Genomic DNA, 14198 nt, shown 5'->3' with positions numbered 1-14198 from the left:
TCCTCATTATCCCCATGCCCACGAGGTAACCCCCTTCTACAGGAGGCTGCAGAAATGGTGCAGCTGGTTTCTCCTTCAGGCATCTCATACTTTCCCCGGCAGGACTGTTTGGCTGAGGTGTTGGCTGAGGTGTTCGGTTGTGTGTTTTGTTTGTTTGTGTGTTTGGGTGACAAGACAGACAACTTGCCAGTGTCCAATGACTCACCCATGATTCATCCCTGAATTTTCTTAGTTAAAAGAGTTGCAAATGAGGAGGCAATTACACAGTGCAGTCACTCAGTAGATGCTCTGAAGAGTTTTGGAGAACCTCAGAATCTCACAAAATTAATTAATTTTATCAAAGACAAATCTTTCACTGCTGCAACAAGGGTAAACTGGTTCAGGTGAGCAAAACACTTAAGCCTCTACTTTCTGATGGCTTTGGTATGAAGAAATAAACTTGCTGCATGTTTACAAGCAGGTATATGTTGCTCTGTGGCTATTTTGATGAAGAAGATACCCATGACTGCAGATCCTTTACAATCAATCATTTGGAGAAAGTAAAAGCAGTGCAGCTGCCTGGTTTACCTCCTGATACCCACTGATGCTGAATGTCTATGCAGCAATGAAAGAGAACTTAATTAAGTGGCATATGCATACACAAATCAACTATATAAATTTTAAATTTGTTGAACATAATCAGTTAATTAGAAATAGAGCTTTCAATGCAAGCACCTATAGTTCTGCCTATGCCCCGGCCTAAGCCTCTCCACAACAGGTGGATCTTAGGGATCAGGACTGCTTCCAAGCAACTGCATGTGTTGCCAAGCTGTCTTTGTCCCCACAGTTGTGCTTTGCTATTAACATGATTCACAAAAGAACAAATAAAACACACTGCAACAAGCCTTTGCTATCACTGGAAGCACATTTTGCTGTGCGAATGGCAGTCCTCTAAAGAATGATGCTCTGCAGATGTCTCCATTTGGGAGACTGCTTTAGTGGACACTGACAAAGTGTCTCTGGATGTCAAAACCTCAAGAGAACACGTCAAATCACTTTCCAACATCCTGCAGCTGAAATGATGCCAGTACTTTTATTTCTAAGAAAATAATTGTCCCTATGTAAAGCAAATGGGATCTTTCATGCAGTGAGGTGTGTGCAGAGCAGCAAGTTTTATGCTATGCAATACATACAAATGTTGAAAACATATGTAATGACTTAATATCACTAATTTGACCAAACAGAGTGCAGAGCATAACAGCAGATGTGAATGTTCACTGCGTGCACCAGTGCTACAGCAGAGCATCAAACACGCTTTTGCACGGCATCTGAACAAAGGAGTTTGCTTAACGGGTCTGTACAATTAAAAGGCTACAACTCAACCCAAGAGAACTCGAATTCCCTTTCACTCCGTGAAGCAGCTGGCCTGATTGCTGGTGGCTGCTGATCAGTGCCATGTCATCACTCCAAAGCCGTGAAACATCCCGCCACCGTGTTAATTAGCTCCCCTTGCAAAGTGCCTAAGCCATAGAGTGAGGTTACTCACGTGATGTCTCTGCGCTGATAGCAACCTTGAAGAAGGCAAGCGATCAGGTCACTGATAAACTCCACGTCATCCCCGTGAAGAGCAGCTTCCAGTTCCTAATGAGCAGAAAGGAGAGGGAAAAAAAAAAAACAACCCAACTATTAAACTAATTCCTTAAAAATTTCCTGCTAGCTTATCTGGACCAAAAGGACCCAAACAACCTCACATATGTGTACAGCAGCAGAGCACACATGGGGTAAACTGACCTTCCTCATCATTAAAAATACTGCTTCTACTGCCTCTTCATTGCAAGAGTTTATGGGAAGACCTTGAAAGGTTTTTACTGAATGTCACTCTCCAGCCAGAAGACTAATGCTTTTGTCTGGGCGCAGAAAAATAGGGTTCAGTGAGGTTGAGATACACTCCAGCCTAATAAGAAGGGCATTATTTCTCCCATGTTCACCTGATGGACAGGAATCAACAGTTTCATTCTTCTGCTTTACCTCCACTCACTAAGGCTGGCGAGCTCAATTTAAAAGATGTGCTCACAAAGCAGGGCACTAAAAGCCACTTATAACCCAGAAGTAGCAGTTTCAGATGGATTGCCAGAAATGGCTGAAAACTAGCAAGAAAATGCCTCAAAGAAAAGCAGGCATTTTGATTATTTAACTTATTTCTTACACAGTTCTGTTTTTTCCCCAACTCCAGTAAGAGAGAAAGCATGGAGCGATGTCAGACTTTGGGACCCAAAATCTTCATCCTCGATGGAGAATATCATGGCTTATTCTAGAACAGTGGAGTTCACAAAGATGTGATGCAGAAAATGATCCACAAAAAGGATAATAAACTTCTGAAACCTATTTAGTGATTATGAATTTTGCACATATTGTAAGAAATATCTTTTTTTCAGCTAGCAGTTTCAAGCTTTGTTTTCCAAATATACTTTGGTTAATTACAGTTTTATTTGTATGCCAGAAAATTATTCACAGTTAGAAAAATCCACTTTCTGTAAGACTTATCATCACTAGCATACAGCATTTAAGAAGATTTAATATGGATAAACAATATAGGCATAAGAAGCTATTCTTTTTGGATTTCAGAGTAAATAATGGATTGAATACAAATTCCTACTTGAATGTTACTCAACAGACTGTTACACAAATAGCTAAGCTAATGGCTACAGAATAAAGGTTAATGGCCAGAGAATAAAGGATAAACGTTTTGGCACTTACCCAATAAAGAAGAGAAAGTGTTTTTTTTATTAGACCGCAGTAACTGCAGTAATAAAATTATTGATAACAGATTGCAGCTTAAATGCCGCTTGTAGTTTTTTATTGGAAATGTATTAATGGCATATTTTCATTACCCACACTGCTCTTATTTACCTCTTGTGCAACATACAAAGTGCTTCAGGAGCGGAAGCCTGACACCTGCCCTGTGAAGAATGTACTAAACACATCTATTACACGTGGAAGCTGGAGGTAAGGAAAGAGCAGTGTGCAGCCAAAGCCTGACGCAGTGTCCCTGCCACAGAGATAGGGAAAGGACTGGGAATCTATCTCTGTTCTCTGCCTCTAGATGAGCACCCTGCTTAATGACAAGTTAATACCAAATCTGCAATTGCTGCTTGCCATCCCTTGGACAGAGTGATATTATTGTTGTATAAATAGTACTCACACTATATAAACAGTAATTAATGAGTGAATTCGCTTAGAATCATGGAATGTCCCGAGCTGGAAGGGACCCACAAGCACTGAGCCCAGCTCCTGGCCCTGGCCCTACTTACCACCTGATAAGTGGCTAGTATTTTAGAAGTGTTGACTTACTTTATTTGTAAAATATTTTAGTGGACATTTGCCTTCTATAAATATCCCTGGGGAAGAGGGGAGCAGGGAGGACCTAAAGCATGTGATACACTAAACCATCCCAGGTGTGTTACCACATTACCACAATAAACCTGCAGCTTGTGAAAAATGGCATGTTAGAACCCAGAATGATGGGCAGGGGAAAGGAAGTCTCCAGGATGCCTCCCTGTATTCAGCCTCTCCCTCATCCACATACACTTGTTCATTAAAGCTGTCAGTCAGCAGTCTGCCCCTGCTAGGATGTGACAGCCTTTTGTAGCAAGGAATATTTAAACTGCTTCCCGTGAGCCTTTTCAGCCTGCTGTTTGACTAATACTCCTTAAGCAGTGGCCACAACTGCCTCAGATAGCCCCTATCTGCAGCCATTGTTTTCCAGGCCCGAGAGTGACCTTTACATTTTTGGAGATGGCAGGTCACCCCAGGAGCAGGGGGGCATTCCTGTGGCACTGGGCAAGATGCCATCTCCTGGGCAGGGAGACACACCTGGATGGGCTGTTCCCCCTGCCTCTCCTTCTGCTTTCTCCCTCCCAGAAGGGAGCTCCTTGTGCTTGTCTCAACAGCAGGTGTAGCACCAATTTTGGGGACCCGATCCAGACCCAGACCCAGACGGATCTCACAGCCACTGGATAAAGGGGACTCTGGGCAGACCAGTGTGGGGCTGGGTGCAGAGCCCCAGTGCCACGCTGGGTAAAGGGGCTCTGGAACAAGCCAAGATTCATCAGCACACACACAGCATGGAGCCAGTGAAGGTCCATTCCTGACAGGTGTGAGGCTGTCAGTACTTCTGTAGTGTGATTCCAAATGCCATGGGTGCTTGCTTGGAGCCCATCCTGATCTTCTGCTCCCTGCCAACAGTAGCACTCAATGCCAGAATATTACTGTAAAGGCACAGTCCATTACTGTGATTATTTGTCTTGGAAAACAATTACTGTGATTATTTGTCTTGGAAAAAAGTTACTGACATTGTCCTGTAATGTTTCTGTCTACATTTCAACTATTGATGCTCATGACAGAAGAGTAAGAGCAGTGAGAGGAACCTAATGAATGAACATTGGGATTGAACAATGAACCCAGAGCTGGGTCCATTGGCCCTGTTTATCTGAACGTCATGATTTTTTATCCCATTGGATTCTCCAGCTGCCGGTCCCTAAACACCTAAATTCTAGACTCTTCCCACACATTCAGAGTGCAATGGGAATGACAGACACACTAGGAAGATGTGATGCAAATCTGAATATCTCAGGAACATGAACAAAGAGTTAGTATCCCTTCAGGTTTTCACTTAGTGCTTCAGCCCACATTTTGCAGGAGGATTTTTCCAGCCCTCTTCTCCAACAAGGGACAGCCAGCAAAGCAGCACACTGCTCAAGCAGCACATCTAAACAGATGTAGATAAATTGATGCCAGGGACTCTCAAGAGAAAGAAGCCCCAAAAACCCTCCTGGTCCTAAGGGCAAACCCTGCCTCAGTCACCCATCCCCACACTCCTCCAGCCTAACCAGGACAAGCAGCTCAGCTTCCTCCCTGCCACCATCCTCCCCACGCCTCCAATCCTTTTGTTTTTCCTCTTTTCTCTTTGAGCACTGAGCTGTGAGCACAGAAATCTGAACCTTGCCAAAGCGCTTTGGGGACAGCACAGAAAGGAAACAGAAGAGGCAGCAAATCAGCAGAGGAAAAGGGGGGGACACACATCTCCTCCTCCTCTAGCTGGAGAGAGCAACAGACAGGAGAAAAGCAGGATTCTCCCCCTCTCCAGCTGGCGTCACACCTCATTAGGGAAAAGCCTGTTTAACGTCTTTCCCTCCCCCCAGCCCGGTCCTAAATCCCCCCTGAGTCAGGCAAGGACTGTTGGGAAGAGGCAATCGCCAGAGCCAGGGTGGGAGCAAGGGTGAGCACCTCTCCCAGGAGGAGCGCTGGCCCAAAGCGGGGCCAGCAGGGCAAGCGAAAGGCACCAACCCATCCATCCCCAGCCCCTGGGAGAGTGGGCTGGGGCAGAGGGGCCGGGTACCCCACACCCGCACCAGAGCAGGGATGGTTAACCCCACCATTTGGAAGCCTTTTTGATATCCGCCCAGATTTTTGAGAGGGAGGACAGACAACCTTCCTGATGAAAGTAAACAAATGAGTCCACAACAGCGACACCACTGTCACCAAGCCAGCACGGGGTGACCACAGGGCTGCTGAATGTGGGTTTTTTTTTTTTTTTGAGCTGTGGAAAGCAGCCAGGCAGCCTCCAGCTCCTGCTCCAGCAAGCTGACTGTGCAAAGAAAGGGCAGCCTCACAAAGCTTGGGGCCTGCGTTTCAGAAGACAGACTCCTCCAAACTTGCAAGAGCCTAGTGTGAGCAGGCTGGGTGCTGAGGTACAGGACTACAATTTAGAGGTTTCTTCTGTGCTGGAGCTGAATCATCTATAACTGAATGTGATGGACATAACGAGTTTAAGCACAGCTAAGCCACGTCCAAGTTAGCCATCAGTTTAAAAACCCCAATCCCTTCAGCTCTATTTCCATACAGCTGCTGTTATCAGCTTTCCATTGCAATGCTCCAAAGTGACTCAACAGGCTTTAGGAGATCACCAAAAGCTACCACAGCAGGACGTGCTGAGCCAGCCCCAACCCATGCTCTGAAATTTCAACGTCGTCACTGAAACAAGTCAGGATGATCTTTTCCCCTCACAGATAATTAATGACAACAGGCATCTGGGCAAAAATTTGGCAAACTCATGCCAAAGGATAGTGGGATTGGGCAGGAAGATGGAAAGTCAAGTGCAGGCCTGAAATGCTTCCAAGAAGCACCATTTATCCCTGCCAGTGTGAAGTCACAATGTGCTCAGCCCCTAGCACCTTCTCAGAATGCCTCAGAGAACCAAGCTCCCATTCAGCACGCTGCCTGCAGCCCAGTGCCGTGTTCTCCCTGCCTGGGATCCCTGCCATCATATGGAAATAGTTTCCAAAATATGAAGCCAACTGAGAGTGTTCTACACATCAAGGCAGGAGGGCACTGCAGGACATTAGGGGTGTTCCTAGGGCCAGGGGACCCTACAAGAGCAAACAGCAGTGGGTTTAGCTGGCTGCCATAAACTCAGAAATTATGGCTCCTGGTCCTGATGGGGTCTCCCGGACATGCCATCTTAAGTGGCTGTTGGACACACTGTGTTATCCAAGTCTGCAGCTGGATGCACCTCTCCCACCTTCCCCAGAGTCCTGCAGGAGCCTGCATGCTGCCCTCTCCCTCTATGATTCTCCAGGGCTTTAAGGCTTTTAAGCCAAAAGGATCCCCAGTCTCTTACTCTGCCTTTCCACAGAAGGAAAATGGGTGCTAAATGCCCTCCCTGTGCTCCTGGCAGTGGGGATGAAGTCAACAGCTGCCTCAAGGAAACATCATCATCTTCACCTCACCCTCAGGACCACAAGCTCAGAGGGAGCCAAGATGGCCATCTGCAGTAGGTTTGGGGTGTGAGATGAAGGGGTTAATGACACTCATCACCACAGTGGTCTCAGCTCCTCTCTGAGCCTCTGGTTCTGGTGTGTGGGAGGTCAGAGGATGAAGAGCAAATACCCGAGGGAGGTAAAAAGCTATCCTGTCAGAAGGGAACTATCATTTGGGGAGGGGGACACAGAAAGAGCAGAAAAGGTATTCCCTTCTCCTGTTCCTTCAGGTTCCCCACCAATGTCTGTCAATGCCTTCTGAAATGTATACCTTCCTTGACTTTCTGAAAGCACACTTTGAAGGCTATTTCAAACATGTTGTAAAATAGGAGCATAATGTTACTCCAGGGCTAGGCAGAGGTGTGAGATGACAGCTTTGAATGAGGGAGATTGGCTATAAACAGAAAGTCAGGGAGAATTTGTCACATTGCCTCCACGTTATGGCAAAGTACAAATCCCGCATGCTCCCCGCTGGTGCCAGCAGCACAAGGGCTAATGTCAGCCATCCTCTCCTCCAGCTATGAAAGGGGATGCAACAGACACTGAATTCTGCTCAACTCAGCCTAAGTAGATTTGCAAATGCAAACTGTTTGCCATACCAGTGGACATTTTGGTCAGGCTAGAATTTTCCAGACTTGATTTATAGGCAAACTTACATTCCTTTATCCCCTCTATCAGGATTAAAACTCTGAGACCACCATGCTCTCTATGTAGCACCTATCCCACCTATCAGAACAGCTGGAGTTTTCCATCCACATTAACCTGCTGCCTGATGTCTCCCTTGGGACAGGGACCCTCCCCTATTTGCACAGCACACGGCTCCTTATTCTCCAAGTGGAAGTTTTCACTGCTGTGCAATACAAACACAAACCAGCAGCTCACTCACTCACCTTGGGTGGCTAAACTGTACTGAAAAGAGATTTCAGACTGATAAATCCAGTCTCCCTCATGCCCCATAGCCATGTACCAGTGCTAATAATGCTTTCTTCTCCTCCTAGCTCACCTTGCCTGCAGTGCAAGTGATTTGAGAACTACATTTGTTATGAATGTATGCATTGTCGTCACTTTAAAGATGTAAAACTGCTACTCATTCAATTTCTTGCCCCTGGCAAAGAGCTATTTCAGATGGACAGAGTGCATCTGAAGCTCTGAAGTAGCAAGTGATTAGCTTCTGTTTAGTAGTTAGATATTAGTACTTTATGCCTCCGAAGCAGAAGCAGTTGCCATGCCAGAGTATCAAAGCATTCCAAGGCCATTCAGTAAAGCCTTGCAGCACCTGTGAAGAAAGGGGAGGCACACACTCACATGCAGAGCAATTTTACAGACACAGCTGACACAAGCCCCAGCACCCACACCATGGGTATGCTTCACTCAGTGGTGGGGCTAACAGAGAAGCCATAAGGCTTGACACTTGATGCCACTGCAACCATCTTTCTTTTTCCTCAGTTTTATGAGCAGCCAAAGCCTCTGGAGATCATGCTATTTTCCACCAAAGGATAATTTCTCCCTTTCAAAATAATCCCCTCTTCCTTCAGTGCAGATAATCTACACTATTTACCATAAGCCAGTTACACTGGCTGAGGGGCAAGCATCACACTGGGCACTGAGCTGGCTTCACAGGAAATTTCAGACTCAGCAAAACCTCTAGCCTTTGGTTTGCAGACCTCTTGCAGACCCCGTGGAAGGCTTCCAAGAGGCCTGTGAAGGGCAAATAAGAAAAGGAAGGCTATCACCAGTCTGCCTAAATTCTAACCAGGCATCTATGCCTTTATGGAAAAAGTATTGGTACTGTGGTCTTAAAAACCCAGCAAACCAAAACACTGCCCTCCTCCCCCCCACATCCCAAAGTGACTACTACTGCCCAAGCCACAAGTTCAACTTCTCCAGCTGAAAATAACCTCCAAACACAACAGTGTGAGTGGAAACACAGTCTGCTTGAACTGCATCCTGTTTGCCTCACCCTCAGACAGAAAGGTATCATTTATTATTGCCTAGAAAAGCCCTCTCCCAATAGCTGTGCTTGTATGGAGTATCAGAATTATTCAGATCATTAAACTACTCACAGACTGGACTGGTTTAGGATTCTGGTTTTGTTTTTTTTTTCCCTGGGAAGACAGGGTGAGAAAAGCAGGCACCTAGAGATGGGCACCATTCTGGAACTAACTCAAAATACTGAATAGATTATATATCACTAAGCTCTTTCAGTCCCATACCAGCAGTACCTTGCTGGTAAAACCCAACCAAAACAACCCCAAACTCTTTCTCTCCACATATGGATTTAACATTCCCATTTATGGGCTGAGTACTATCAGCAGTTAAAGACTAAAAACTTTAGCAAATGTTTTTTTTTTTTTACACAGCACTTTGGGTGAGCACAGTCCTGTTGGTGGGAAACAGCACCAACTCTACCTGTTTTGATGTTGTTTCTGGAAACAACAGCAGAGGGTTAGCGATGGTCCCTCCCCAGACAATTCAGCTGCACGATAAATAAAGAACAGCTGATCCTGCCATGTCACCATCTCCTGTGGTAAGAGGCTTCCTGGGTACCTAGTGGGAGTTCTGCTAAGCTTTTAAGCCCATTGGCAACGTGGGGAACAGTCTGTAGCTCCAAAGCCAAGAGGCTCGAAGTAATAATCCGATTTCAAAGCTCCTCCTCCTCTCCAGCCAAAGGCAGCAAGGGAGGATGAGATCAGACTGTAGATGCTCTTCATTTTAGGTCTGGCCATTGCACTCATCTGCTCAGCATGAGCACCCGGAAGGGGAAGGATGAGTGCCAAAATCTGGAATGGATTGCTTGGCTAAAGTTTCTGCTAAGATTCCAAAACTTACTGTGAAAACAATTTTTTAAAGGGAATTTTCACTGCTTTTGATACAGCTGGACTGGTCTATCTAAGCAACATTCATTTTTGTAGTTCCTGCACTGGCCAAAACTCTCAGGGGATTTACTCCCTGCCATCATGAGGCACCAGGGCATTCAAGCTATGCAGCTGGTTTGCACCCTCCCCACAAAACTTCTGTGCAGCAACCAGTGCTGCTTCTCCAGCATTTACATCGCTACCCCCTCCAGGATGTCATTAACTGCCAGGTGATATGCAAGCCATGAAACAACTTATCTCCAGGAGCCTGGAGATAAACAGAAAGTCCAGATCATCCCTTAAGGAGTCAGGTGATTTCCCCACATCCCTTCTGCCCCTCAGAAACAACAGGGGAAGACAGGTCCTTGTTCACCACTCTGAAAAAGCAGGGTGAAACAATATTTATCTATCAGACTTTCTGAACTTATTCCATGCTTATGCAGTCCAGACATACTTCAATACAAAAATTAATGGCTTTAATACATTTTAAAAAAAATTATTACAACAAACACAGATGCTACCAGCTTAATGAGATGTATATGCACCAAGCTTGAAATAGGCTTGAAATAGGAAATGGTGTTGAAGCCAGTTGAATATTGTAATGAGAGTCACAAAGAGCTGGCTTCCTAAGGCATGTCACTGCAGGATCCAATGTCAAAATAAATACAAGAAGTTATCTCTCCCAATTCACACCCTACCTTCAGCCCTGTCCAAAAAGATCTGTATTTCATTGGATAGGTGGGAAAGACCACCCTGCCACAGCTTTTAAAGCCTGATTGGGCTCAGAGCCTCTACCCCAGAAACTGCTGCCTATTACACCTTCCCCATCCAGCACTTGTTTGAATGTCCTGTGCTGCCCTAATGAAAGCCCAAACACAACCCAGGTTGCCTGGTGACTGAGGCTACTGCTCTTGGGGCTAGGAGCAGCCAGGAGCCCCATGGGAATTCCAATTCCCTTCCCCAGAGCTGGGGAAAGGCAGAGGGGAGAAGGAGGTGCTCAAGAAAACAAAGCAAAAAGCTGGCAATCCTGGGGTTTTGAGTCAGAGTAAAGTGCAAAAACTCAGGAGTTGCTTCTTGCAACACACTGCAAGCAACCCAATATTCTCCCCATGGCCCGAGGTGACCATGAACCACCATCCACTTCCACTCCCATCTGGAAGGAGCTTGGCTCACATGTGTGTTTGCCAAGGGAAACAACACAGAGCCCTTTGCGTGCTTAGGAGTCATGCTCTGCGTTTTACTCCACATCTGGCAGGGCTGCTCCATAAAAAAGGTGATGGAGTGCTTGTGGCTCTCCTTCCAGAGCATGGGGTAAAAATCTTCTTCAACACACATGCCATGTAGGAATTCTTCTCCAGCTTAATTTAAAGCTGTCTTTATAGCAAATAAATTTGCAGATTGTTACAAACACTTGGCTATTTACACAATAATAGTTATATCTGCCAGAAACGGCAAATAATTATTATTATGATGTTCATAAAGTTTAATGCTAATTACACTCTTAAAACACATATTATAAAAAGAGTTGTAATTTGAGAGAAGGGCAGCAAACTATTGCCCAGACACAGAGGAAACCAGCTCTATTGCTATAATACTTATTCTACAGATATTAGTTGGAGTACCTTTTTCTTCTAAATTTTTCTGACATCCAGAATATGAAACAAAGAAAAAAAAAACCCAGACTTGTTTCATTATACTTAAAAACAAACAAAAAGTGACCCCAAAGTCTGTTGCATCTCATAAACTGCAATAGCCAGCTTTGTTTCTGCAATTCAGTGCAGAACTGATGACATTGGATTACCCAAAAATCTGCACAAAACACTTTGGTTGGATGAAATAGTTGATCTGCCTGAAGTGGGGGGGGAAAGCTCACGATAACAGATAATTATATAACCAGCTTGTAAAAGTGTTATTAGTAGGGCATGGGATCAGGAAAGGCCTGGCTTTTATTCTCACTTCATGCATTCACAGTGATGAGAGCTAAATCTCTGTCCGTCTCTCCCTCCTCCCCCACCCAAATGTTAGATAATTTTTAGCAATCCTGTAGAACACTTGCAATCTTTGAGTAAAAGCAAAGCTGAGGTTAATGTACTGCTATTCCTCTAACATTCAGATGCTGTGTTCCACCTTGATAACAGAAGAGAAAACTGGAAGAAAAACCTCCCCTGCTGCTCAGATAAGGTAGCTTGAGGACTCAGGGGTAAACTCCAAAGTTCAACATTTTTGTTTGAAAGGACATTTCCAGTCATTGGCTACTGGAATTCAGATCTTGAGATCTTGACTAAGTGATAAAATGCAATAAAAAAGAGACAGCTTTACCAGAAGGTCTCTTTTTCAAGGAAGGAATGGGAACATTAGACATTGTATACATTAAAATGCATAACAGAGCAAAAGCCCTTGCACGGACCTTGTTCTCAGTTATCCACAGCTGGACGTCCCTGGAAATCTTTCCCCAGGAGTAAATTTTGCTCCTCCTTTCTCAGGAACAACAGAGTCGAATCCAACCAGGAGAAAAATTAAACTGGTGGCAACGAACCTTGAAGGTCTGACAGTGACCTGCAGCACCAAGGTCCCTGCAACTGCTTTCATTTGCCAGAACATAAATTAGATTCCTCACTAGGTATGGCACCGGGGTTAATGGGAGCTTTATAAAGCCTTCTTTTTACATACAGATTATCCTTTTCAAAAAACTGGTTTGAACTACAGTACTGTGAGCCAGAAAACCTATTCCCAGCTCTGCCAGGCTGGATGACTTCAGGCAACCCACTTGACTATTCTCTGCTCTTTCTCAATGTGCACAGCAGAGACAAATACCTAAATCTCCCATAAGGCTGAATACACCTTAACTCTTCACAGACCCCACCAAGCAGATGTTTAGCCATTCCATACAAGCAGGGTTGCTCAAATGTCTCCAAACAGAAAGTCCCAGCGATACCAGAAAAGGACGCCTGCACTGGGCACCTCAATATGGGCAAGAATCCTGAGTCACAGCTTTACCAATTACATTTTTTTTCAGAAGTGAAGGAAATGTCTTATCCTCTCCAGCATTACTGTCCAAAGGAGGTGCTCAAAAGGAGCAAAACTGAGAAATTAGGGAAGTTCAAGTTTAGGAAAAGCCATGCTGCTGCCTGGACGACTCAACAAACAGCTTTCCTCCTCAGGATCTGATTTCACCGCAAGAACGTTAAAAACCAAAAGACAACAAAATAAATTAAATTAAAAGAATAATGAAGCATTTCAAAAGTACAATACAAAAAAATACCAGAAGTTTGAGATGACACAAAACATTCAGTGTTAGGAGCAAAGATCACTACTTTCCTTCCTAACATATTCATCCTAGGCATCTCCACTGTGAAAAGCAATACTGGCTTAGAGTCTCCTTTCAGAAGGTGCCTGCCATCCCTCCCAAACTGTCATAGTTACATACTCCTCATATTTCAGTGTCCATACAGTAGCCCCCTTCAAACTTTTAAATAAAATGCATACAAAACATTTAAGCATAAAACAACCCCATGATTTCCAAAGCTACTTAAAAAGAGAGCGTGGAGAGCCTTACTTGTGCTCTGCAGTGCGATATTTCAGAGTCAAATCTTCCAAGACTGAGCACAGCTCTTTCCTGCACACCCCTGCCCTTAGATCAATGCATTCACATGCTGCTCCTGTTTAAAAAATCTACTTGCCCATGAGTTCAGGTGACTCTGACCTGGTCACTGACAGGGTACTCAGTCCCACTGTGTTGGTGTCTGGCAACATTTCCTCTGACTCAGCCTTGCTAATAAGCTTCAGTAAGAGGAACTCCAAAGACTGTTTCCCAAGTAATTCCCTCCTAGCATGCAGAAATCTCAGGAAGTCGTTTGAACTCAATAACCTCCACACCATTTCCACACAGTCAAAATAGAAAAAGAAAAGGCAAACAAACAAAAAAACCACATCCTACTCTGCAAGCCTACAAAATTTTCTCATTCCAGGGTTTTAACAGAAGACAGTTAAGCGACCACAAAAACAAAATGTCACTTCCTACAAAATAAATTTTAGTGTTGCAAATATTCACCTATTCATTCACTGTGAGCAGCCTCAGTCAACACAGGAGCACATCCACAGCCAGCAGTCAAGGAATAGCATTCAGGACTATCTTTGTATTGATTTCCAGCTGGGATCCAAAGTTAGGAATTTCTTCCCCCCCCCTCTTCCCCAGCAGTCCACTGATCCCAGAAGAAAGAAAGAAAGAAAAAAATCCAAATATGTTCAGACTCACTTTTGTATAAACTGAGATATCTTAATTATTTTTCAAACAAAACCAAATAATATTTTCCTAACAGCACTTCCAAAAGAGCTAGAGCAGTGTGATCCATTGCTATTCATTCCTTTGGACACAGATCCAATCTTTCAATCACTCTGTGCTTATTGGCTATATGGAAGGTAGAGCAGCAAGGAGCACTAAAGGATTAATTCTGACAATAGTGGGAATAGTCCCAGCTCTTGGAGGGGTGAGTGGGGGAGAAGAGGGAAAGATGAGTGTGTAGGCTGCATCCCTGGTCTTTGGACT

The 14198-nt window shown here is 44.6% G+C and overlaps 1 protein-coding gene across 1 annotated transcript in view; it reads right to left on the bottom strand.

Moving 5' to 3' along the window:
* CECR2 (CECR2 histone acetyl-lysine reader) overlaps window positions 1–14198 on the bottom strand; it is a 92524-nt gene that overhangs the window by 42542 nt on the left and 35784 nt on the right. Inside the window, exon 2 of the mRNA XM_021535205.2 lies at window positions 1526–1620. Coding sequence (XP_021390880.2) covers window positions 1526–1620 — 95 coding nt within the window. The remainder of the gene's footprint in view (window positions 1–1525; window positions 1621–14198) is intronic.

Source organism: Lonchura striata, chromosome 5 (assembly GCF_046129695.1).
Source record: "Lonchura striata isolate bLonStr1 chromosome 5, bLonStr1.mat, whole genome shotgun sequence".
Classification (NCBI taxonomy): domain Eukaryota; kingdom Metazoa; phylum Chordata; class Aves; order Passeriformes; family Estrildidae; genus Lonchura; species Lonchura striata.
This window is presented reverse-complemented; position numbering and strand designations above follow the sequence as displayed.